The 25,523-nt window shown below is 50.4% G+C and overlaps 2 protein-coding genes and 1 long non-coding RNA gene across 8 annotated transcripts in view; 1 reads left to right on the forward strand and 2 right to left on the reverse strand.

Annotated features, from left to right (window-relative positions):
- On the forward strand, positions 1-20,670 carry LOC122672952 (liprin-alpha-1-like). Of its 2 annotated transcripts, XM_043870473.1 has the most exons (5): positions 1-20; positions 15,432-15,533; positions 16,004-16,168; positions 17,205-17,432; positions 20,507-20,670. In XM_043870473.1, exons 1-5 carry the CDS (start codon positions 12-14, stop codon positions 20,555-20,557), a joined length of 555 nt encoding a protein of 184 aa, XP_043726408.1. In that variant the 5' UTR covers positions 1-11; the 3' UTR covers positions 20,558-20,670. The 2 variants fall into 2 exon arrangements, with proteins under 2 accessions (XP_043726408.1, XP_043726407.1); XM_043870472.1 differs by lacking the exon at positions 20,507-20,670 and having other exon boundaries at positions 17,205-17,606.
- The window catches only part of LOC122710281 (src substrate cortactin-like), a 169,075-nt gene that overhangs the window by 80,732 nt on the left and 62,820 nt on the right, over positions 1-25,523 (reverse strand). The gene's annotated exons all lie outside the window — the stretch shown is intronic.
- LOC122672959 overlaps positions 17,638-25,523 on the reverse strand; it is a 14,417-nt gene continuing 6,531 nt past the window's right edge. For all 4 annotated transcript variants that reach the window (XR_006334533.1, XR_006334536.1, XR_006334535.1 and 1 more), the window contains exons 3-6: positions 23,962-24,091; positions 22,589-22,957; positions 21,347-21,457; positions 17,638-17,794 (exon numbers count right to left, since the gene is read on the reverse strand). This is a non-coding gene — a long non-coding RNA (uncharacterized LOC122672959). The remainder of the gene's footprint in view (positions 17,795-21,346; positions 21,458-22,588; positions 22,958-23,961; positions 24,092-25,523) is intronic.

Raw genomic sequence — 25,523 nt, forward strand, 5'->3', positions numbered from 1 at the left:
AGAGTTACCCCATGTCCAAGGTAAGCGAAACCCAAGTAATACGGTAGGTGTTGCCAGAGGGCATCAAAGGGCAGACACACTGAAGCCATAATCAGAGAAAACTAGCCGATCTGATCACACGGACCACAGTCTTGTCTAACTCAATGAAACTACGCCGTGCTGTGTGGGGCCACCCAGGACGGATGGGTCATGGTGGAGAGGTTATGTTATTAGGGACAATCAAATTTAGAATCCTCATCTTCTTGCTAGACTGAACTTGTATCAGTATGAGATGCTCCTTTTTATTGCTAGTAATGCTTCTTACTTTAGACACTATTGGACAGTGATATTGCCACATCAGTTTTCTGTCCTTGTTTGCCTGGGTATCTTTTACTTTCACCTGTCTGTGGTCTTCCATCTTAACACGTACCTCTGTGAATAGTGTATGGTCTTAATTTTAACCAGTTTGACCCTTTTTATCTTTCAATGGAGTATTTGCTCTGTTTATAATTTTGATATTTCGGTGTGTAGGTACCATGTGGCTGTTTGTTTTCTGTTCGTCCCACCTATTCTGTGTCCTTGTGTCTTGCCTTCTGTTAGAAGGATGATGTGTTTTTCTAGGTCTGTATGCCTCTGTCAGGTGATCGGGTGTACATTCGCAGATACATTCAAATCTAACTTAGTACTTTTACTACCTCCCTGACTGTTTCCTCCTTGTCACTGTTATCCTTTAAAATTTTAGGTATATTTTTGGCATTATCATCATCTTAGAGTTAATATTTACCCTCACTGTTACCTCACTGTTGGTCTTTACTTGTTTTTTATATTTCTTTCTTTCTCCCAAAGAACTGCCTTAATATTTTTTTCGTTCGTGTCTGTGGTTGATGAGTTGTCTCCTTTCCATTTGCCCTAAAAGTCTTTATTTTGCTTTCACTTTGGAAGAGTGTTTTTGTTGGGTATAGAATTCCAGGTTGGTGGGTATTTGTCTTTCAGCATTTCACAGGCTCCAGTCCATTATCTCCTGACTTCCTTGTTCTTGAAATGTCAGCCCTCAGGGTTTCTGTGCCATTAAAAGCCACGCCTTTTTCCTCTGAGCGCTTGGATATTTTCTTCTTGCCTTAGGCACCCGCAGAGCTGCTGAAACCAATGTGTGGTGTTCATTTTTGAGTGAATCGTCTGATTCTCGAGCCAACTCTTGCCCCCATCCCTGTCAGTCAGTTTAGTCGCTCCGTGTCTGACCCTTTGCGACCCCATGGACTGCAGCGCGCCAGGCCTCCCCGTCCATCACCAACTCCTGGATCCTGCTCAAGCTCATGTCCATCGAGTCGGTGATGCCATCCAACCATCTCATCCTCTGTCGTCCCCTACTCCTCCTGCCTTCAGTCTTCCCCAGCATCAGGTTCTTTTCCAAACAGTCAGTTCTTCCCATCAGGGACTAAAGTATGGGAGCTTCAGCATCAGTCTTTCCAATGAATATTCAGGACTAATTTGTTTTAGGATGGACTGGTTGGATGTCCTTGCGGTCCACAGGGCTCTCGGGAGTCTTCTCCAACACCACAGTTCAGAAGCATTGATTCTTTGGCGTTCAGCCTTCTTCCCGGGCCAACTCTCACATCCATACATGACTACTGGAAAAACCATAGCTTTGACTAAATGAACATTTGTCGGCAAAGTAATGTCTCTGATTTTTAATGTGCTGTCTAGGTTGGTCATAGCTTTCCTTCCAAGGAGTTAGCGTCTTTTAATTTCACCATCTGCAGTCATTTTGGAGCCCAAGAAAATACAGTCTGTCACTGTTTCCATTGTTTCCCCATTTATTTGCCAGGAAGTGATGGAGCCAGATGGCATGACCTTCATTTTTTGAATGTTGAGTTTTATGCCAGCTTTCTCACTCTCCTCTTTCACTTTCATTAAGAGGCTCTTTAGTTTCAACCCCTGGAGGCATTTCTTATTCCCCTTTCTGTCTTTTCTCTCACATGAGGGGCCCCATTTATAGTTTTTAACAACGTAGTTTAACAACGGGCTCCTTCGATATATTCTATACTTTTTTCCCCTCTTATATATATATTTTAACCGATCCATCCTTCAGTTTACTGATCTTCTCTTCAACTATGTCGAATTTGATGTTAAGCCTGGAGACTGAGTTCTTAAATTCAATCACTGTTATTTTAAAGTTCTAGCATTGGTTTTGATTCTCAGAAATTTTTCCTTTTGTCAGGTATATTTTTGAACTGATGAACTTTGCATCTGATACCTCTAGCATACCTGTGATATGCTGATATACATCTGACACCTCTGGATATGTTTCAGTTCTTTTTCTCTTGGTCCTGTTTGTTGTCGCACCGTTTTTTACTTCTTTGGTTGCATGTTGGACATTATGTTTGGAAAACCCTAGAGGTTCTGGTGATGCTGTCTTCTCCAGAGTTTCTTCTGATGCAGACCTCTAGTGGGGACAGAGCTCTCTGTTCACTCAGGGCCTGAGTGACTTGAGGCTGGGGGGTCCTTGTAAGCTGAGTCTCAGCAGCCATCACCCACTTTCCCCCCAGACCCCAGGGAGGAGCCCTCTAACATCTCCGACTGGAAGTCTGGGGTGCCTCCCAGGGCCCCCCCTTCTTGACAGGTCCTGAAGCCCACCGTCTATCTTCTGAGCACCACGAGGTGATGGATACTCAGCGCTCAGCCGATTTGGGCAGAGTGTTGGGTACGTTTTCTGTGCCTCCCTTTTCTTGGGGAGCTTGATCTCTGACATCGGACTGACATGTCAGGCCTGCGCTCTAATTTTTGTCTTCCCAGCCCAAGGGACCATCCAGAGCTGTGTTAGCCAGTTCCCTCTGTTTGACTTTTTCGCTGCCTTTTCTTTAAAGAGTCAGCTTTATTCAGATGCCCCAAGGGAAGGAGTAGACCTCTCAGACTCCAGCTCCCTCACTGAGCTTCCCTTTAGTTTGACATCTTGGATTGTGGCTGCCTAAGGACCTCTTTACTGCCAAATTCAGACTTAAATTCAAGAAAGTAGGGAGAACCACTAGACCATTCAGGTATGACCTAAGTCAAATCCCTTATGACTATACAGTGGAAGTGAGAAATAGATTGAAGGGACTAGATCAGATAGACAGAGAGCCTGATGAACTATGGATGGAGGTTCATGACACTGTACAGGAGACAGGGATCAAGACCATCCTCATGGAAAAGAAATGCAAAAAGGCAAAACGGTTGTCTGAGGAAGCCTTACAAATAGCTGTGAAAAGAAGAGTAGTGAAAAGCAAAGGAGAAAAGGAAAGATATTCCCATTTGAGTGCAGAGTTCCAAAGAATAGCAAGGAGAGATAAGAAAGCCTTCCTCAGTGATCAATGCAAAGAAATAGAGGAAAACAACAGAATGGGAAAGACTAGAGTTCTCTTCAAGAAAATGAGATACCAAGGGAACATTTCATGCAAAGATGGGTTCGATAAAGGACCGAAATGGTATGGACCTAACAGAAACAGAAGATATTAATAGGTGGCAAGAATTCACAGAAGCACTGTACAAAAAAGATCTTTACGACCCAGATAATCACAATGGTGTGATCGCTCACCTAGAGCCAGACATCCTGGAATGTGAAGTCAGGTAGGCTTTAGAAAGCATCACTACAAGCAAAGCTAGTGGAGGTGATGGAATTCCAGTTGGGCTATTTCAAATCCTGGAAGATGATGCTGTGAAAGTGCTACACTCAATATGCCAGCAAATTTGGAAAACTCAGCAGTGGCCACAGGACTGGAAAAGGTCAGTTTTCATTCCAATCCCAATGAAAGGCAATCCCAAAGAATGCTCAAACTACCACACGTTTGCACTCATCTGACACGCTAGTAAGTCCCTCATGGCTCAGATGGTAAAGTGTTTGTGTGCAATGTGGATGACCCGGGTTCAATCCCTGGGTTGGGAAGATCCCCTGGAGAAGTAAATGGCAACCCACTACAGTGTTCTGGTGTGGAGACTCCCATGGACAGAGAAGCCTCGTAGGTTATAGTCCATGGGGTCACAAAGAGTCAGACACGACTGAGTGACTTCACTTTCACTTTCTTTCACATGCTAGTACAATAATGCTCAAAATTCTCCAAGCCAGGCTTCAGCAATACATGGACTGTGAACTTCCAGATCTACAAGTTGGTTTTAGAAAAGGCAGAGGAACCAGAGGTCAAATTGCCAACATCTTCTGGATCATTGAAAAAGCAAGAGAGTTCCAGAAAAATATCTATTTCTGCTTTATTGACTATGCCAAAGCCTTTGATGCTGTGGATCACAATAAACTGTGGAAAATTCTAAAAGAGATGGGAATACCAGACCACCTGACCCACCTCTTGAGAGACCTATATGCAGGTCAGGAAGCAACAGTTAGAACTGGACATAGATAAACAGACTAATTCCAAATCAGAAAGGGAGTACGTCAAGGCTGTATATTGTCACCCTGCTTATTTAACTTACATGCAGAGTACATCATGGGAAACGCTGGGCTGAAAGAAGCACAGGCTGGAATCAAGATTGCCGGGAGAAATATCAATAACCTCAGATATGCAGATGACACCACCCTTATGGCAGAAAGTGAAGAGGAACTAAAGAGCCTCTTGATGAAAGTGAAAGAGGAGAGTGAAAAAGCTGGCTTAAAGCTCAACATTCAGAAAAATAAGATCATGGCATCTGGTCCCATCACTTCATGGGAAATAGATGGGGAAACAGTGGAAGCAGTGTCAGACTTTATTTTGGGGGGCTCCAAAATCACTGCAGATGGTGGTTGCAGCCATGAAATTAAAAGACGCTTACTCCTTGGAAGGAAAGTCGTGGCCAACCTAGACAGCATATTACAAAGCAGAGACATTACTTTGCCAACAAAGGTCTGTCTAGTCAAGGCTATGGTTTTTCCAGTGGTCATGTATGGATGTGAGAGTTGGACTCTGAAGAAAGCTGAGCACCGAAAAATTGATGCTTTTGAACTGTGGTGTTAGCGAAGACTCTTGAGAGTCCCTTGGACTGCAAGGAGATCCATCCAGTCCATCCTAAAGGAGATCAGTCCTGGGTGTTCATTGGAAGGACTGATGCTGAAGCTGAAACTCCAGTACTTTGGCCACCTCGTGTGAAGAGCTGACTCATTGGAAAAGACCTTGATGCTGGGAGGGATTGGGGCCAAGGGGAGAAGGGAACGACAGAGGATGAGATGGCTGGATGGTATCACCGACTGGATGGACATGAGTTTGTGTAAATTCGGGAAGTTGGTGATGGAGAGGGAGGCCTGGCATGCTGCGATTCATCGGGTCGCATAGAGTCAGACACGACTGAATGACTGAACTGAACTGAAGGATCTCTTTTAAAATGTATTTAGCTTTTCTAGCTCTTGGTAGGCTGACCTACAAGCTGCTTGTATCTGTAACTGGAAGTGGGGAAGCCCTGGGTGTCTTCTGTCATCTGAAGCCACATGTAAAAGTCACAGCAATTATATTGATCATCTTTATTTGATACCGGGAAAATAAGAAGTGGTCCTTGCTTAGTACCCACGGTTGTGTTTCTGATCAGAATCCCCAGCTTGCCCGCACTGTTTCAGTGTCACTTGAACTTGGGAAGAAGGTGGAGCAAGTGGCCCACTCCGCCTGGGGATCGAGGAGCCGATCTGCCCGCTTCCCCTATCCGTGACGGCCCAGGGCAGGCCTTGCGATGACTGGCTGCTGGCGGTGGAGGAGAAGGCAGAGGGAGGGGCTGTGTGACCTGTATTCTGTGATGTGGTCACGGGCGGGTTTTCTTTTTCAGTTTGAAAAAATGACTGCTTTTAGTCTTCTCTCCAGTTTCACTTGAAGGTTGAAAGTGAAGATTTTATTCTCAAAGTTGAGCACAGTGATTTTAGAGTCTTTTTGAAAGCAACACGTGAGGTTTTAAAAAGACATCTCAGGAAACTCCAGTAGATAAAGCGAAAACAAGAGAACGTGTTCAGGGTGAACTGCAGGCGGGACCCCAAACTGTACTGTGTCTCCTCCAGAGTCTGTCATTGCTGAGATGCATGGATATAGGACCCCAAGCACCCTGGGGACTGAGTCCTCAAGTGACCGCAGAGGTCCGGGTTGAGCCAGGAGCAGTGTGGACTATGCCCTGGCGAGTGGAGAGCCGCGAGGCTGGGAGTGGGGCCGGGAGAGGGAGTGGGAGACTCAGGCTCAGAGGGCAGGGCAGCCTCTGGCGGGGTCTGGGAAGCGCTGGCTGTTGCGGCTCGAGGCAGGGACACCCCGAACCTCCACCGTGCAGCCCCCATGGGACAGAGTCGTCTGACAGCCCAGGGTCAAAGTGAAGAGGGCAAGCTCGCAGCAGGTTGACGGAACCCCTGTCCCCACTGAGGGTTCACTGAAAGCGCCTGGAGCGAAGTTGGTCAAGCCCTTGCTGAGCTCGAGTGAGGGAGCCAGTCAGGGAGGACCAAGCTCGGGGTGAGAGTGAGGGGCAGCCAGCACGGTGAGTCCTCCTCACCCGGATGGGTTCTGGGGACGCCCTTGAGTTCAGGGGTGCCCTTTCAGTAGCCTCACTGCAGGCTTGTTTGGGGGGTGGAGGGGGCAGAAGCCCCCTTAGAAGATGTGCTCATTCCTAGCGGTGGTGGTTTTTGAAGCAGTTTATACTGTTTGGTTCGACTGTGACCCAGTACATTGCAGGGTCATGTTTGACACTGGGCCTGAGTGGTGGGCACGGCCTTCCTTCTCCAGCACCCCACACGCACCTGCCATCTTTTCGGCAGCCCCTCCCGCCTCTCTGCACCCTTGATGGTGGGCCTGAGCCCAGCTCCCCTGTTACCACGGAGCCCCTTGTGATGGAGTGGGTTCCAGGTTCCGGGCTCCTGGGAGATGAGCTGGAGGCAGAGCCTTCGTGCCATTTCTTCTTGAGACAGCAGAGCTGGTGGTCATAGTGTGAGAGCAGTGGTCATAGTGTGAGAGCAGTGTGTGAGAGCAGTGTGTGAGAGCGGTGTGTGAGAGCGGTGTGTGTGAGAGAGCGGTGTGTGAGAGAGCGGTGTGTGAGTGGTGTGTGTGGGAGCGGTGTGTGTGACAGCGGACGTTGTAGTGCGAGATCGGTGGTCGTAGTGTGAGATCGGTGGTGATAGCTCAGGTGCTGAGGTAACTGCCTGGGAAACAGCGGTTGCCCCCGAGTGGGGGGCTGCCCCCATCCACGAGGATGGGTTGCAGAAGGGCCCGCCTATGCGTGCTTTTCCAATGCTGCAACCCCAAGGCAAAGGCCAAGAAGACGAAGAAGTTGGCCTCGACCCAAGTCCTGGAGGCAGAGTGCCCTGAGGTGAGAGCAGCTGGGGACTGGGCCCGTCGGATTGGCCCTCACCCAATGAAGCTTTGGGGTTGTGTTTCATTTGTTAGCATGGCCGTGGGCCCTGCCGGCCAGGGCGTTTTGGCTTTCGTGGGCAGGATTGATCCCAGCAGGTTGACTTTGTTAGAGGTTGTGCAGATGCTGCGTGGAGGATGGGCGGGGGCCCCACAAGAAGGGATACACTGGCTGGAACAGTCTCTGGGGCATCTGGATCGAGCTAGAGAGTCAGTCCTTGAAGGAGAGAGGCTAAGCCACATAACGTCTCCCGTCTTACAAAGCACAGACCAGTGTGTCCAGTAATTTAATCATGGGTACCTACTGCTTACGTGTATAACATATACCGTCATGGCTTCACATGTCTACTACGTTCCCCTTACAAGTGTTGGGCAGTGTTCTAGGTGCTGAATACTCAGTATGTAGTAGGGTATATGTAAGCCAGGGTTTTTTTACTTGTGCAAAGAAAAAAGGAAGAATAACAGACTCCGTGCGGTTCGGTTTGAGCAAGTTCACCACGTGGATGGCCCCGTGTGCACGCAAATTGTGATAAAATACAGATAACATGAACTTAACATTTTAACCAGTTTTTTGAATGACTGGGTGACTTCAGGGTAGTCAGGCTAACAGACGGCCTTGGGGTGCCATCAGCCAAAGGAACTCTCCAAAGCCTGTGGGCCGTGTAGACCTTACCTTTCTTCTTCACTCTCTCCAGGGGTCCTAGGTCACTTGTCTGCGTGTCGTTTAAGAATCTGTTTATCCGCTTTGTTGTTTGGGTTATGTTTAGGAAAGTTTCTCAGACTTCCCTTGTGAGGCTATCATGGCAAATGCCATGACAGGCAGCCTAGATTAGGAGTAGGTCTGGTTTCCCGGGGTAACATAATTATCAGGCCTCCTGGAGCCAGCCAATCAACATATGCCTAGCAAGAAAAAAGGGAACCTATCAGGGGAAAGCTGAAAGCCCCACGTTGAGCCAACAAAAATTACCTTGCAACTGTGTAACCAATCTGCTTGCGCCAACTACCTGCTGCTTTTTTTGACCTAATAAATACCCGAGAGAACTGGGGCTCAGGGCCTTTCGTCCTCACACACCTGGTGAGGGCGGGAGGCCCTGGCTCAAGTCAGTAATAAATTCCCCTATTGCGAGTTGCATTGTTTCGAGGAGTCTTCTTTCCCGACCGGGGACTCAGACTACGGGCAGAACATTTGTGGGCTCGTCCGGGATCCCTTGACTGGGGAAGAACGCTCTTTGGAACAAAGGGGAAAAAGGACAGGTAATAGCACCGGTGCTCAGGCAGGTCTGGAAAAGTCCAGAGTAAATCCGAGGCCCTGCTGTGAAGCAGGAAGGTGTCTGGCGCAGAAACACCAGAGTAAATCCAGGGCCCTGCTGTAAAGCAGGAAGGTGTCTGGCGCAGGAAGACCGGAGTAAATCCGGGGCCCTGCTAAAAGGCAGGAAGGTGTCTGGCGTTAGGGAAAGCTTTCCATGAGGGAACGGATTAGCCGTTCTGGCTGGCGTGAGGCCGAGGCCAGCGAGCACGCTGGAAGGCAGCCAGCTCTGCGGGAAGGAGACCTCCGCTCCTAAGCCCGAATCTGGGGAACAGTGGACGCCATTCGGTAAGGTGACCCTTGTTCCAGAGGATCTGTGTTGTCGGCCGATGTGTGTCTGTCTGTGTGTTTTTCTGTATAACTGCCGGCATTGTCTCCTGTCTCGTTGTTCTCTGGTGTGTCGTTGTCTACTTCTTCCTATAAAGCCTTGGAGCCTCATTTCTGTTTCTGGGAGTTTCAGTGAACAGGCAGACAGTTGTCAGGGCAACTGACGAGTCCCGGCCAGGGCTACTCCCTGGCGGATTCTGAAGGCCTCCCAACAAGTCAGCCCCAGTAACGGGAGCCCGAGAGGGTGAAACGCTTTTCTTTTTTCTCGTATTCTAAACTGAGAATCTGGCCAAATAAAAACCCGTCTGTGTGGGCACGGGACAGGCACTTAAGAGCCGATAGGGCGCCTGCCACTGGAAGACTCCCGTGAAAGGATAAGGGGGTCACAGAACGGGCTAGAAACCCTTAGGGTGCCCGCCCCCAACAAGAAAACTTCCGTGCAACGACTAAGGCACTCAAATAGTTCCACGAAGCATACCACAAGCCCAACCTCCTGGCCGCCACCACTCCCGATAGGATTTATTGGTGGGAATTCTCGGTGACTTTCTTCTGACTCTCGCTATGGGGCAAGGAAAATCCACCCCACTCTCTCTCATGACTGATCATTTCTTGGATGTCAGGGCTAGAGCGTATGATCTGTCGCTACTGGTTACAAAGAGTAAATTAATAACCTTTTGCTCTGCAGAGTGGCCCGCCTTCCAAGTTGGATGGCCTCCAGAGGAAACTTTTCAACCTTCTATTATTCGGGAGGTGAAAGAAAAAGTTATGGCTCCTGATCCCTGGGGCCACCCAAGCCAAGTCCCATATGTTATGGTCTGGCAAAATCTAGTAGAAGATCCGCCCGAATGGTTAAAACCTTTTGTTCACAAACTCCCTGATTCTCCTAATGTACAGGCCCTGGTTATGGAAACTCCCACTCCCCCAGAGGAAGCCAAGAAGAATAAGGGCCCCAAACCGGTCTTGCAGGAATCCTCGGACCGGAACCTGATTGACTTGGAGACAGAAATTAGGCCCCTGCCATATGCCCCTCCACCGTTGCAGGTTCCCCTGGGGAGAAGAGTCCCCCCCCGATGAATCAGAAGGGACAAGGGAATCCCGACCCCGGAGAAGGAATAGAGGAAATAGGGGTGAGCAGGATCATGGAGACCCAGAGTTACCTTCATCTACTGTATAGGCACTCCCCGTCCGGGTGGGACCAGCTAACCTGGACGGAGAGCGAACCTATCAATACTGGCCCTTTTCCCATTTTGTTCACTCATAACCCCACCTGGGATGATTGCCAGCAGCTGTTGCAGGTGCTCTTCACCACGGAAGAACAGGAGCGAATACTGACAGAGGCGCAGAAACGGGTCCCAGGGGTCGACGGGAACCCAACCGCCCAGCCTCATCTCGTGGACGAGGGGTTTCCTCTGTTGTGGCCTAACTGGGATTTTGAGTGAGTGGAAGGTAGGGAGCGTCTCCGAGTGTACCGCCAGACTAATGGCTGGCTTGCAGGCCGCAGCTAAAAAGCCAACAAATTTGGCAAAGGTAAATTTAGTAAGGCAGGAGCCCACTGAGAGCCCGTCAGCCTTCCTAGAGAGGCTAATGGAAGCCTTTAAACAATATACACCTATGGACCCCCAGGCTGAGGAATCATGCACTGCAGTTCTACTAGTGTTTGTGAATCAGGCAGACCCAGATATTAAGAGGAAATTACAAAAGATAGAGGGGTTAGGAGAACAGACAATACAAGACTTACTGAAAGCAGCTGAAAAGGTATTTAATAATAGGGAGACCCCAAAAGAAAGGGAGGAACGACTTCGTCGAGAGAAAAAGAGAGACCAAAAAGGCAGGCCCTAAAAAAGATCAGTGCGCTTACTGCAAAGAACGGGGGCACTAGAAAAATGAGTGCCCTAAGAGGGACCCGAAGAGAGGAACAACCCAGAGAGAGAAAATTTCCCCTGGAACTCGAGTTCTATATGCAGGGGAAGACAGTGACTCAACACCCCTCCCTGAGTCCTGGGTAACCATACATGTAGAGGGGAAACCCATTGGCTTCATGGTGGACACTGGCACCCAACACTCTGTTTTAAATCAAAAACTGGGACCAATGTCTAAGGAAACCAGCTTGGTGCAGGGAGCCACGGGGACAAAAAGATATTGTTGGACCACGGAACAGAAAGTAAATCTGGGGACCCATCAGGTGTCCCATTCGTTTTTGGTGATACCAGAATGCCCAGCCCCTCTACTTGGACGGGACTTGTTGACTCAAGTTAATACTCAGATCCATTTTGACCCTGGGGGAATGTCAGTCATGGATGGACTTGGACAGCCAATACATGTCTTGTCTCTAGCTTTAAGATGAATACAGACTTTTTGTGCCTAAGCCCTCAGAGGTTATAACACCAGATATACAACAGTGGGTCCACAAATACCCATTGACATGGACAGAAACAGCAGGAATGGGACTGGCTAAACAGAGACATCCGGTCGTCATCGAACTAAAAGCCGAGGCGATTCCTGTGAGGGTAAGGCAATACCCTATGAGCCAGGAGGCTCGGCGGGGGATCACTCCCCACATTCGACGGCTCATGGATGCCGGAATTCTCAAGCGGTGCCAATCCCCTTGGAACACCCCCTTACTACCGGTGAAGAAGCCAGGGAGTACGGATTACAGACCTGTCTAGGACCTATGAAAAGTCAACAAGCGGGTGAGTGACATACACCCTTACTGTCCCCAACCCGTATACCCTCCTGAGCAGTCTGCTGCCTGAGTACACTTGGTACACTGTGTTAGACTTGAAAGATGCTTTTTTCAGCCTACCCCTGGCGGCCCAGAGCCAAGAAAAATTTGCCTTTGAGTAGACTGAGGGGGAAATCCAACCGGTAGTACAACTAACTTGGACCCGCCTCCCACAAGGGTTCAAAAACTCCCCTACCTTGTTTAATGAGGCTTTGAGTGAGGACCTCTATGAATATCGGACTCAGCCACCCAGAGGTCATCCTGCTGCAATATGTGGATGACCTTATGTTGGCTGGAACCACAGAGGAGGCATGCAGCCGTGCCACTGGTGACCTCTTACAGACTCTAGGCACCTTGGGACATCGTGCTAGCGCAAAGAAGGCGCAAATATCCCGGCAAGAGGTCACCTATTTGGGGTATAACATCAGGCAGGGGCAAAGGTGGCTAACTCAGGCCATGAAGGAAACAATATTGCAGATACCAGAGCCCAAGACCCCCCGCCAGGTGACAGAGTTTTTGGGGACTGTTGGATATTGTAGACTGTGGATCATGGGGTTTGCTGAGAAGGCCCGGCCCTTGTATGAGGGAAGTAAAGAGACCCCAAACTGGACTTGGACTGAGCCAATGAAACAGGCTTTCCAGACACTCAGACGGGCCCTACTAGAAGCCCCAGCCCTTGCCCTGCCTAACCCAAATAAGCCATTCCAGCTGTTTGTAGATGCAAAGCAAGGAATAGGAAAGGGGGTCTTGATGCAACAATGGGGACCATGGAAGCGGCCCGTAGCATACCTTTCAAAGCGATTGGACCCGGTGGCCTCTAGGTGGCCCCCTTGCCTCCGCATCATTGCAGCCACTGCCCTCCTCGTCCGCGACGCCGACAAGTTGACGTCTGGACAGCAACTCTGGGTTTACACCCCCCACGCCATCGAAGGGGTTTTAAAGCGGCCAGCCGGGACTACGCTGCCCCCATATTAGCCATGGGACTTCCACCTCCTGGTATGGAGACTCTGCCGCCAGTCTCCGACTATTCCCTCCCTGACCTCGTTTGGATCGACGAGGATACCACCCTCCAGAAAGATGACAAAGATGGATGGTACCGAGATCAAAATAACAACCTGATATTGCCTGCCATCCTGGGTCGTCACCTATGTGAACACCTGCACACAACTACACACTTGGGGTAAAAAAAAAAAAGACCTTGACACTTCTCCAGACAGCCTGCCTGAGGTTCCCTCGACAAAATGCAAATGTACGAGAGATAATCCAGGCTTGCAAAGTGTGCCAGCTGATGAGGACAGGGAAAAGGCAGCACACTGGAACGAGGTACCAAGGGGAAGAACCAGGGCAACACTGGGAGATAGACTTCACTGAGGTAAGACCAGGCAAGTACGGGTATCGCTATCTGTTGGTTCTGGTAGATACCTTCTCGGGATGAGTAAAAGCCTTTCCCACTAAGGGAGAGACAGCAACAGTGGTTGCTAAAAAGATCTTAGAGGAGATAGTGCCTGGGTACGGGCTGCCAGTGACTATGGGCTCTGATAACGGACCTGCCTTTGTGAGCAAGATTGTACAAGGGCTGGCCCAAGCTCTGGGGACAAAATGGAAGTTACATTGTGAATATAATCCCCAGAGCTCAGGACAGGTTGAGAAAATGAATCGGACCCTAAAAGAAACTTTGACAAAGTTGGCAATAGAGACTGGCGGGGACTGGGTGACCCTCCTTCCCTTCACGCTGTTTCAAGCGCATAACACCCCTTATAAGCTGAATCTTACCCCTTTGAGATTCTGTATGGAAGACCCCCTCCTGTGTGTCCTATATTCGAGGGAAAATGCCTACCACCCCCTACCTTGGGACAATTCCAGCAAACACTGATGGCGTTAAGTAAGGTGCATAGCCATGTTTAGAAATTAATTTGAGAGATACACGAGGGTCCAAGCAAGGGGACCATCTCCTCACATAATATTGGCCCGGGTGATTGGGTTTAGGTAAAACGACACCAATCTAAAGCATTAGAACCTAGATGGAAAGGCCCTTATGTTGTTCTCCTTACCACTCCTACTGCTGTTAAGGTCGACGGGATCGGGCCCTGGGTTCACTGCAATCACGTGCGGCAAGCCACCCCGGAAGAACAGGAGAAGGTGCAAGCAGAATGGGAGGCAAGACCTCACCCGTCAAATCCTTTGAAACTGAAACTCATACAATGGGAGCCCTCTTAACTCTCCTGCTGATAACAGTTTTCACCAGCCCAGGAGCAACCAGCCACAAGCGCCATCAGCCAGCTAACCTGACTTGGGTGATCTACAATCCTGAGACTGGAGAAGTGCTTAATTCGAGCTCCAACGTGGCCCCCAAAGGGACATGGTGGCCAGTACTGACCTTTGATTTGTGCGTGCTGGCGGCTGACAGTAATGGGTTTGGTCCCCACCAACTGACCAAGTTCTTTGCCCATGGCTCTTTCGGTCTGTTCACCCGTAACTGTGAGCAAAAAGGCCCACAGTACTACGAACAGGTGCCTGTCTATGTCTGCCCGGGGGGAGGAAGGGATCGGAACCAAATTGAAAAGTGTGGCGGAGTTGACTCTTTTTATTGCGCTGCTTGGGGTTGCAAAACCACCGGAACAGTCCATTTCGCACCTCCAAGAATCCTTGAGCTCCTTGGCTGAAGTAGTGTTACAGAATAGGAGAGGTTTAGATTTGTTGTTTCTGCAACAAGGAGGATTATGTACAGCACTGGGAGAAAAATGCTGTTTCTATATCGACCACTCAGGGGTGGTACAAAAATCTCTCCAGAAAGTAAGAGAGGGACTAGCCCAGCGAAAGAGAGAACGAAAAGCCCAACAAGGCTAGTTTAAATCTTGGTTTCAGCGCTCCCCTTGGTTGACCACTTTGATTTCCACCCTCCTGGGTCCACTCATAATATTAATATTGTTACTGACCTTTGGTCCATGCATTTTAAACCGACTGGTCTCATATCAGGGAGCACCTAAATACCATCCAAATTATGTTATTGAAACAACAATATCAGTCAATTTCACAGGGTGAAGAGAAAGATTCCTCTACAAAAGTATAAAGACGGGGGGAAATGTGAGGCTGTCACTGCTAATGCCATGACAGGCAGCCTAGATTAGGAGTAGGCCTGGTTTCCCGGGGTAACATAATTATCAGGCCTCCTGGAGCCAGCCAATCAACATATGCCTAGCAAGAAAAAAGGGAACCTATCAGGGGAAAGCTGAAAGCCCCACGTTGAGCCAACAAAAATTACCTTGCAACTGTGTAACCAATCCGCTTGCGTCAACTACCTACTGTGTAACCAATCCGCTTGCGCCAACTACCTGCTGCTTTTTTTGACCTAATAAATACCCGAGAGAACTGGGGCTCGGGGCCTTTCATCCTCACACACCTGGTGAGGGCGGGAGGCCCTGGCTCAAGTCAGTAATAAATTCCCCTATTGCGAGTTGCATTGTTTCGAGGAGTCTTCTTTCCCGACCGGGGACTCGGACTACGGGCAGAACACCCTGGGTCTGGAGAAGGCAGTCTTGGATTCCGGGTTCTCTTCTCCGCGTGCCTGCCAGGTCGAGGTGGAGGTTGAAGGCCAGTCTGAGTTGTGCTGGTCTGTGTGGTCTTGGGGTCAGTAGACCCCCTCTTCTCCAGAGGGACAGGGAGATCCTTTGTGTGGAGCCTGGAGAGACTTGATAGGGTCAGCCTTCACGGTCTCGCTCTCTTTTTCATTTGTGTTTGCATTTAGTTACCTCCTCATTTAACTGTTTTCTAGGAGTTGGCAACATCTAGTCAAGAACTGAATGTGTGCAGGGAGCAGCTTCTTGCCAGAGAAGAAGAAATTGCTGAGCTGAAAGCAGAGAGGAACAACACCAGGGTCAGTAGGCGGAGTCTCCCGTGCTGACCTGTGCCCACGGGGCTCTCCGCTGGGCTCCGTGTTGCTGTCTTTAAAGTCTGTCTGGTTTTCAAGTCATTTTTCACATCTTCCCACTGGGCAGACCAAGGTGGATCAGCTTGGGGTTCTCATAGTTTGCTTCAAATTTATGATGAGAGCGAATGTAATTTTAGTACATTTGAGGGGGGAGTTCTCTTAACTTCCATTTTTGGCCATGCTACAGTTTATGTGGGCTCTTAGATCCCGGACCAGGGATTAAAACCCATGACCCCTGCAGAAGTGTGGAGTCTTAACTCCTGGGCCACTGGGGAAGTCCACTCTAACTTTAGACTGAACTGGCGGGAATCCGACGTGCCTTAGCGTGGTTTCGGCTTTAGCGTGAGGCTGAGAGGAGTTCTCGGCCCTGAATTCAAGTGTGAGGTTGAAGGTGCTGCTCTGGCCCCGCCCTGCAGCTGCTGCTGGAGCACCTGGAGCTCCTGGTTTCCCAGTACGTGCCATCCCTCCGGATGACAGCGGACAAGCAGCAGGCGCAGTCCCCAGCCGGCATGATCAGCGAGGTGGAGGTGCTCAGGGCGCTGAAGTGTCTATTTGAGCACCACAAGGCCCTGGACGAGAAGGTACCAGCCACCCGGCCGGCCTGCATTTGTACACTTGCTGCCTGGTCAGGTGGATGATGCACGTATTTATGGAACTAGTTGACTTTTGAGCTTCTTGAATTCTTGTGAATACAGTTTTTCTGTAAGAAGTTAGAATTTCATATGGTTAAAAAGCATTGCCTGAGTACATGCTCAGTCATGTCCGAGTCTTTGCGACCCCGTGGACTGTAGCCCAACACACTCCTCTCTTCCTGGGACTTCCCAGGCAAGAATACTGGAGTGGGTGGCCATCTTCTACTCCAGGGGATCTTCCCGACCCAGGGATCCAACCTGCCCTCTCGAATTGGCAGGCGGATTCTTTACCATTGAGCCACCTGGGAAGCCCCCAGTTAAAAGTATTAGTTGGCATAAATGTCTCAAAGAGGTAAGTTTGATCAGTCATAGTGTAATTTCAGTTAAGGGTTTGTCATTTGTATCCTTTCATTTTAAGTATAAAGGCTATAGTGGTGAACATCAGATGTTATTTACCCCACTGATTTCGATGCCTGTGTTTAGTGGTGAACTTCAGATGCCAGTCCCCTGGCTGCCCCTGCTCGCTCCTGTCTGCGTGTTCAGACCAGCCTGGAACACGGAGGGCTGGGAACCTGCGAGGACGGCACTCCACGGGGAACTAGCACAAGTGATGACCGCTGAGGTGGACCCAGCGGCTGCGGAGCTGAAGGATTTTTTTTTTCTTATTTTCCTTCAGCCTCGCTGATGGAGGCCTGGATGTATTTTTTAAATTTTCGGGTTTTGTCTCTGACTCCATCAGCCCACCTTTGTGAATAACCTCATAGGATTGCCTTCCGCCCACGCTAAGACCTGATGTCATCAGGCTATCTAGGAACTGCATTCTCCTCCTGCCCGTTTCTTCAGTACTGATCGCTTAAGAGATGGCAGTGTCTCCTAAGCATGGCCGCTTCTCCAAAGTCCGGGCTTCCATGTAAAATTGTGTTCGGTTCCTGAGACGTGAGCTGTCCTAAATGTCGCTGACGAGCTGTGGTCCTCTCGTGCCCAGGTGCAGACCCAGAGGGAGCAGGACTGGGAGTGTGCACAGCAGGCCCACATGCCAGCCACTGTGGTCCAGGCCATCGAGAGAGACGAGGGCGTGTCTGACAGCGAGGGCGATCGGGTCACCCTCCTCAGCTCGGCCACTCAGCTGCCGCCCAGCGGGCAGGCCGATGCTGAGACTCTGCCTCCAATGAATGCTTCAGGAGCAGCTGGACGCCATCAACGAAGAGATCTGGTGGGTGTGCCCGAATTCTGCTCCCCAGAAACTGGGCTTCCTGAGGAGCTGTCTTCTCCTAGGAGAAGTCTGAGTGTTCCATAGTGAGAAAACAGACTTCAGGCCTGCTTCAAGGATTTTCAGTTCTGAGATCGCCCTTGATGAGACGGCTGAGTCAACCAGGGCGTTCTGTCCGCAGCTGGTGTCAGCAATCTGTCGGGGGGGCGTTGTGGGGTGTCACCCCCAGCTCTGAGCCCCAGTGTGGGTGAGGTGCCGAGGCGGTGTCCCCTGTGGCCCGTGAACCTGCCAGCACTGAGGGTTCGCCCTCGTGTGTCCCTCGGAGCCTCCCATGTTCTGGTGAAAAGCCACCTGGAACAGAAAAGCTGAGGTTTGGGGTTGGCAAATTCCCACTCAGATCAGCATTTTCCTTTTTAACTTAACACAGTGTGAAGATTGGCCAACCATCTGTTCATCCATCCATCTACTCACTAGTCCATCCATCCATCCACTCACTAATTCATCCATCCAGTCATCTGTCCATTCATCTACTATTATCTACTCACTAATCCATTCATCCACCCACCCATCCATCATCCATCTGTCTATCAATCTATCCACCTATTCAACCACCCATCTGTCCATGCATCTATTCAACCACCCATCCATCCATCCACCTGTCTAACCACCCATCCATCCATGCACCCATCCACTCATTAATCTATCCATCCATCTGTTCATTTATCCATCATCCATCTATTCATTTATCCATCCATCCATCCATCTTTACAAACTTCCTTCCTCCCTCCCCTGATCCCGTCCTTCCATCTGTCATTCCTCAGTAGAACTTTACATTTTTGTGCAGATTGGTATCTTATTCCTCTTAAGTTTAATCATAGGGTATTTCAATTCCCCCCACAACCTTGCTCTTTTTGATTGCATCCTTTCTCCACTGCGATTTCCAGGAATTACACTGATTCTTTTGCCAACAATAACTCTGGAGAGTTGTTAGCATCTGACTCCCTGACAGAGCTGTTCTATTATTACCATGTTTCAGCTGATACTTTTGTGTTTTTCAGGTAGGCCATTATATCATCTTCAATCACTGGCTAATTTATTTCCCTCTTTCAGCTACTACAATTATTATTGAATTTTCTTCTTCAATAGCACATTCTAGAACTTTCAGAGCATTGATAATTAACAGAGGTGATCACAGCATCCTTGACTTGTCCCTGACTTTAATGAGACCACTTGTGACACATCACTATTCAGTGTGATTTTGGCCCTTGGCTTGAAATAGATGTTTCTAACTCTGTTTCAAAGCTGTCCCTTTTGGTTTTTAAAGAGTTTTTTAGTGGGAAGATGTTCAGTTCTATCCAAATGAAGGGGGCAACAGAGGATGAGATGGTCAGGTGGCATCACAGACTCCATGGACATGAGTTTGAGCAAACTCTAGGAGATAGTGAAGAACAGGGAAGCCTGGGGTGCTGCAGTTCATGGGGTTGCAAAGAGTAAGAACGACTTAGCAATGGAACAACAATAACAACAGTGGGAAGATGTTGAGTTCTATCCAGTCTCTTCTTCAGCATCAAGTCAAGAAGACCACACGTGGGGTGGAATGTAGGAGGCCATGATTCTCCTGCCCTGGCCTGTAGCTGCCCCCTTTGCCACGCTACTTTGCAACATTTCCCGTCAAGAGACACAGCGTATTTCTGCAGCTTCTGGGCTGGCCATGTGACTTGGCTTGGCCAACAGAAACAGGCAAAGTGACAAGCCTCACAGGGCCTTGAAAGCATTGCTCCTGGCCACTTCCCTGTGAACAATCCCAGGCCAGCCTGCTGGAGGACAGGACTCCCATCATCATCCCTGCCAGCAGCCAGCTTGTCCATCATGAACCATGGCTACCCTTGAGCAGCCAAGCTCAGCTGACCCACCAGCTGACTGTGGATGCAGGACTGTCCCCACTGGAGATCGACCACACATCTAGCCCCAGTCAGCCCCCGACCCACAGCCTGATGAGAGATAATGGGTGGCTGTTTGCAGCCACTAAGTTCTGGGCGGTTCACTGTGCAACAGTAGATAACCACAGAAAGGCTGTTCTCTTTTGGCCTGTTGAACATGAACTGATGTTTACTGTTGTGTCCTGGAAATCATAGAATGAGCCTGTACGTGTGATTGGGCCCAATTTTTTGACATGCGGCCGAGTTGCCAAAAACTCAGCAAATGTGACCAGGCACTCTTGATCAGAATTGGCTGAGACTTTATAAAATCAAAGCCTCATTTTGTCTTATTGCTTCAAAAAATGATGCTACTGGGATTTCCCTGATGCTCCAGTGGCTAAGACCCCATGCTCCCAATGCAGAGGGCCTGGGTTTGATCCCTGCTCGGGGAGTTAGATCCCACGTGCCATGACTAAAGATCCCATGTGCTGTGACTCAAAGATACAGCACGATGCAGGTAAGACTCAGCGTGGCCAAGTAAATATTTAAAAACTGGTGGTGGAGTCGACTTGTGGGAGAGGATGGGGTGTGGTCGCTGGGTTGCCCAGGATGCCGGGTTCCAGGTGTGAGATGCTGAGAAGAGAATGAGTGTGATCTCCAGAGTGAGGACACGGTGGCAGACACCCGGAAGTCTTAGGCCCTGTAGACACAGCCAGCTGAGGCCACTTTCTGACGGGGGAGGGGGGAGAGGGCTAGCAACAGTTGGTACCATCCCGTAGTTGGTCATAAGGTCTAAGCCGAAAGAAGCTCCCAGAATACTTCTGTCCCTGGAGTTTTGTGGTGGTGGTTTTAAGTTATGTCCTTAAGTTTTGGGGTATTCCTCTGCTCAGAAGGGAACCCAATCTCCTGCTCCTTAAGTATGGACCAAGCTTAGGGACTCGCTTCTAGTGAATAGAATAAGGCAGCAATGACAGCATGTAACTACTGAAAAGTGGGCCATCAGAGGCATTTCAGACTCTTCCTCACTCTCTCTCGCACTTCCTGCCCTGGGTGAAGCCAGCTGCCATGCTGTGAGGACACTCAAGCAGCCTGAGGAGAGGTCCATGTGGTGAGGAGCTGAGGCTCTGCCAACAGCCCTGTGAGTGTGCTATCTTGCAGGCTGATCTTCCAGTTCCAGAACAACCTTCAGATACCTGCAGCCCTACATGACATCTTGACGATAACCTCACAAGGGACTCCCAAGCCAGAATTGCACAGCTAAGCCATTTCTGAATTTCTGACCCCACTGAAAGAACCTGAGATAATAAATACACATTATTTTAAGCCACTAGGTGCTGAGGTTGTTTGTTCCACAGCGCAAGCTAACTAATATACTTCTTATGGTGGCTCTGAGTGGTGAGTTCATCCATGTCAACTTGTTCTCTTTCATGGACTCAAGGTTCTGGCATAGTTTTCTCCACTCTAAGATCCCACTAGCACAGACCTCTTCGTTTACTGGATACCGTACTTAAAACGTATGCCAACCCTTTGCTTGATAAAGAGTGAGTTTGGGTTTCTGGGACTGGTGTTGTACCTGAGAAGCAGGTCTCTGACCAAGGCTCTTCTACAGACCTCTGCAGGAGAAGACCTCAGTAGCTGCCTGACATCTGTCCTAACCGCCCTGCTGTTGGTCTCTCACCCTTGTGTAGGGTTGGCGGCAAGCTCAACACAGGATACCCCATGTAGACAGAAGCCATGTCATGGATAATTCCATGGTGGGATTACATGGTCAGTGAGAAAGCCGAGGTAGTTTGAAGCAGGGGTGGGTTCCAGCACGGTCCTCTCCTGATGTCTTAAAACCATCTCATGGGAGCTTCACATATGTGCCAGAGACAGGCACACACGATATATTTTTGGTAATGAAGCACTTGCACATGGCCAGCACCCAGGAGCCCCCTTCCTGACCCCCAAGGGGAAACCACTACCCCGATTCTTGTCTACTCACAACGCTTCACTCACCTGGTCCACTCTGGCCAACTGGACACCAAACTTGCCTCCAAACCCCCAGATGGAGTCAACCTGCAAGCAGCACTTGGACAGCTTTGACTGATACTCAAGGCTGACAGCTGACTGAAACAGGGGCAAAAGTGAAGCATCAGACGCCCACCAGCATGGCCACACTGGACCCGCCCCCCGACCCTGAGGCAGCCTGCACTTCTGGTCGGCATGGGTGACGCAAACAAAATCACTCAACGTGGAAGCCGGCCCAGAGGGAGGTAACTCCACGGGGCATCACAACACTGGGGCCCCCCAGTCAGGTGTTCCTGAACCCTCTCCACACCAGGCTCCCCAGAAGTCTCCCAAGAACCCCAGCCACAGGGGGCCTTCTGAGGTGCCTGGGTGTGAAGAACCAGGAAGCCAGCCCCAACCAGAACCACAGAGCCAGCAGCCTGCCAGCGACTCCTAAGCCCACTTCCAGGAAGACTGCTGGCAGTGATCACCCTTTTCAGGTGGGACACTGTCAAAGCACGTGGCCCAGAAATCAGGGCACAAACTGCAATACAGATGGCATGCTTCAGGCACACCGCACATTCAGTGTCAACACCTGCCACACACCCAGCCCACCCAGGGGTGCAGTGGGGCCTGCCACCGTCCCGCCACCCCCCAGTCAGGGAAGCGGGTCTGGTGACCTCTCAAGGCCACATGCACACCGAGCAGTCCACCCCGAGCTCCCGCTGTGTGGTCAGCAAGCCATGGCCCATGGCCCACATCCAGCACTGAGGTTCTTTGTAAATAACATACAGATATTTCTGAACATTGTTCCTTTACAGAAAATCTATGTCTAACTTCGTGTCAAGACAATACAGGTACTTCAGGAGCCACCAGAGACCCTGTGGTGGCCAGGAAGCTAAAAATATTTACACGCCGAACACTGAGTGGCCCTGTGCTGCTCCAGTCGCCCAGGCATGACCCTCACAGTAAGGCAGCAGGCGCCCTCGGCAGAATGGAGAGTGGTCACGGACCTCTTTGTGGATACTGAGGATGCAGGACAGATGACTGACGCATGACCCAATGCCGGGCGAGGAGGTGGCTCGCCCAGCCTAGCTCCTCTCCAGGGAATCACCCCCACCTTGGCCCCCTCCTTCAATACAGTGAGGGGCCGGGCGAGGAGGCAGCTCGTCCAGCCTGGCTCCTCCCCAGGGAATCACCGTCACCTTGGCCCCCTCCTTCAATACAGTGAGGGGCCTGCCAGCACACTACCGACTCCTCTCCTGCTTGTTTATCCGGAACTTCAGCGGCAGCGTTTAGGGTCCAACCCCCACAGGGTCACCACCACCTCTGACAACTCTGCAGGCAGCTCAGGGCGCGCATTCTTCCACAGCCGGGGAGTAAACCAGGATTTACTTTCCAGTCTGGAGCTGTTACTTTCTCTCCCTCCCAGGCTGGATTCGATGCCCACAGCCAATAGCCGATCTGGAGCAGCACGGCTTCCAAAAACTTGTGGGAGGGACCACCCATCTGCAGCTTCAGGGGTCTCATCCAGAAAACATCAGCAAGGTAACATGGAGGCAGCAGCATGCCCAAAGGATCCGCCAGCGTGACTCTTCATCACCAAGAAGTCAGGGAGGACTGTTCCAAAAATATGGCCAGAGTGAAAGCTTAGCGAGTCTCCCAACTTTCTGATGATAACAGCTTTCTCCCCCAGATTGGCCTTGGTCTCACACTGACGAGACTCTATTTATGAGATAGTCAGCACCAGGCAGAGCACTGCGGGAAGCAGGGATGATGCTCTGGTCATGAGAGGCGCCCCTCTCTCAAGCAGGTGCTGGCTCACCAGTGTGACAAGCCCTGTCATTCTGGGCTGAGGCCGATCCAGACACAAGGCAGATGGGGTGGAATTACAGAGGAATCTGACCCCAGCTGATACCTCAGCACAGAGTAAAGGCAGACATCTCAAGTTACCCAGCCTGCGAAACGTGCACCTGCTTTACTGCAGATGCAGCACACCTGCTCCAGTCTATTGTCCTCTCTGCAGGGCGGACACAGCCCCCAGCTGATCCAGCCCCCTCCCTGAGTACCAGCAAAGGATGCTGCACTGTTAACAGCTTCAGTCCCACCTACTTAGACCTGCCTGTCCTCAGCCTGGTGGGCCACAGTTTGACGCTGGAGGACAGGGTCCTCTCTGAAGGTCACCAGTTGTGCGAAGGACAGCAGCACGCTAGGTGGCTGACTTTCCAGCCTCGACGTGAAACCAGGCGCTGAAACTCGGCTCTGGGCTGCAGATGGGAACCACTAAGGCTGCAGCCTGAACAACACATGACGCCCATGCCAGCAGTCTGGCTGCCTGTGGGCCTCTGTCCTGGTCGCAGAGCTGGCCTCTGGTAGGACCTGATCTCCAACTGCAGCCTTCCCAAACCACCTCCCTCCCCAGCAACTCAGAATCTGAAGAGAGCTTCCAGAAACCACAGCCCTTCTCGGCTAAGGTCAATTGAGAGAGAGTTACTTCTGGCAAATCTTGCCCTCAACAAGTGGATTCCCAACTTTTCAACGGAAGGGGAGGGCTGAGAGACGACCCTGCTGACCCTGGCGAGGTCAAGCACGCCAGGACTGACACCACGTGGGTCGGCACTTACCTTGTCCATCCTGTCCTGCTCCACGCCAAACTTCCGTCCGTAGCTGTGCGAGGCTTTGGGTCCCATTTCCAGCTCTTTCTCCCTGAGGGTCTTGTGTTCTTGAAACACATTCTCCCGCAATTTGTGGATACTTGGCAGGGAAGAGATGGAGGACGAACAAATCGGTCACACAGACAGCCAAGACATGCGTCTGTGCTTTCTGGGAGGACAGACAAGGAAGTAATGTCTGCAATCTGTGAGGTGTCATTCCCCGGTGGCTCCCCAGCCCGGCCTCCCTTGTGTTCACTTTACTGCACCTCCAGCTGCCCCCAACTCCAGCAGTTTTCAGAGTCAGATGCAGGTTAATGGCAAAGAAAGCAAGTATGAACACACACAATGAGGCATCTCCAAGCCCCTACAGCAGCTGGGGCTACGACGTGGACTGCATTCCACCACATGGAGGACAGCTCCTCGGGGTTCACCAGACACATGAACCGGGAGAGTCAGCTCGATAAACGTCACCAGAGGCAAATGGGACACAAAGCCAACAGGCTTGCACCCGGACGACCCTAGGCCAGGAACCAAGAGATGTGGAATATTCAGACGGTTTCTCTCAACATGAAGCACCCCGGCTTTCCATTCAAAGGTGAAGTGAGAGGCTTACAGAACTTAAGATGTCAAAGTTATTTTCATTTTACGCGCTAGGAGCAGCGGGACAGATCACAAGATGCAGCCAGAACCGGGCAGGCCAGGCAGCTGTCACCCAGGGCAGCCGAGGGCCAGCTCACTCCACATCCGGATGACAAGCCCAGATGTACGGCTTAGAACACCAACCAGGACTGGCCACCTCCCAAGCCCCTGATGTGCTGGGGAAGAAGGCTATCTACACTTCCCTACAAGAAAACAAGCTACCCCGGAGTTGGCGAGTTAAGACGGGCCAAGTCAGGGACAATCCTTGCTTCGTACAGCCTCCTATCTTTACCTTCATGAGAACATGAAGTTCAGGATTCAGCTCACGGTATTCAACTGAAAACAACAGAATAACCACATTATACACATTAAGGAGGGGGTGTTTTTGATCTCAGGTCTTCAAAGACAGCCCATGCTTTAGAAATCTCCCTTCCGCAGAGAGAACAGCTTAAGTGACTGTGTTCCTGGATGAAAACTACAAGGTTGAAAACCAGACTGGAGAGTAAGAAGTACAGCAGTCACGGGCAATGAGGATTTAAAGTCACTGAGCACATCTTTACACATGCACGTACACAAACACTTACGCATGTACATGTCAGACCTCATTTTTATCTACTGTGTAAACAAGGGACCAGACGACACAGAAGCAGGGCCAGTCCACAGAAGCAGGGCCAGTCCACAGAAGCAGGGCACTCGCGCTACCCAGCGGGGAGCGAGCCCCACCTCACCCCTTCACATTTCAGAATGTCACTGTCACACAAAGATCGAGAACGTCTCTTAATTGATGTGTTCCTGGTGCCCAGATAATGGCACGGCCTTGGCCCCCCATCTCTGCTCTTTTTCACTTACGTCATTCTGAAAAGGAAAAGAAAGAACGAGGACACCCCACACCC

The sequence above is a fragment of the Cervus elaphus genome, chromosome 16 (assembly GCF_910594005.1).
Source record: "Cervus elaphus chromosome 16, mCerEla1.1, whole genome shotgun sequence".
In the NCBI taxonomy this organism is placed as follows: Eukaryota; Metazoa; Chordata; class Mammalia; order Artiodactyla; family Cervidae; genus Cervus; species Cervus elaphus.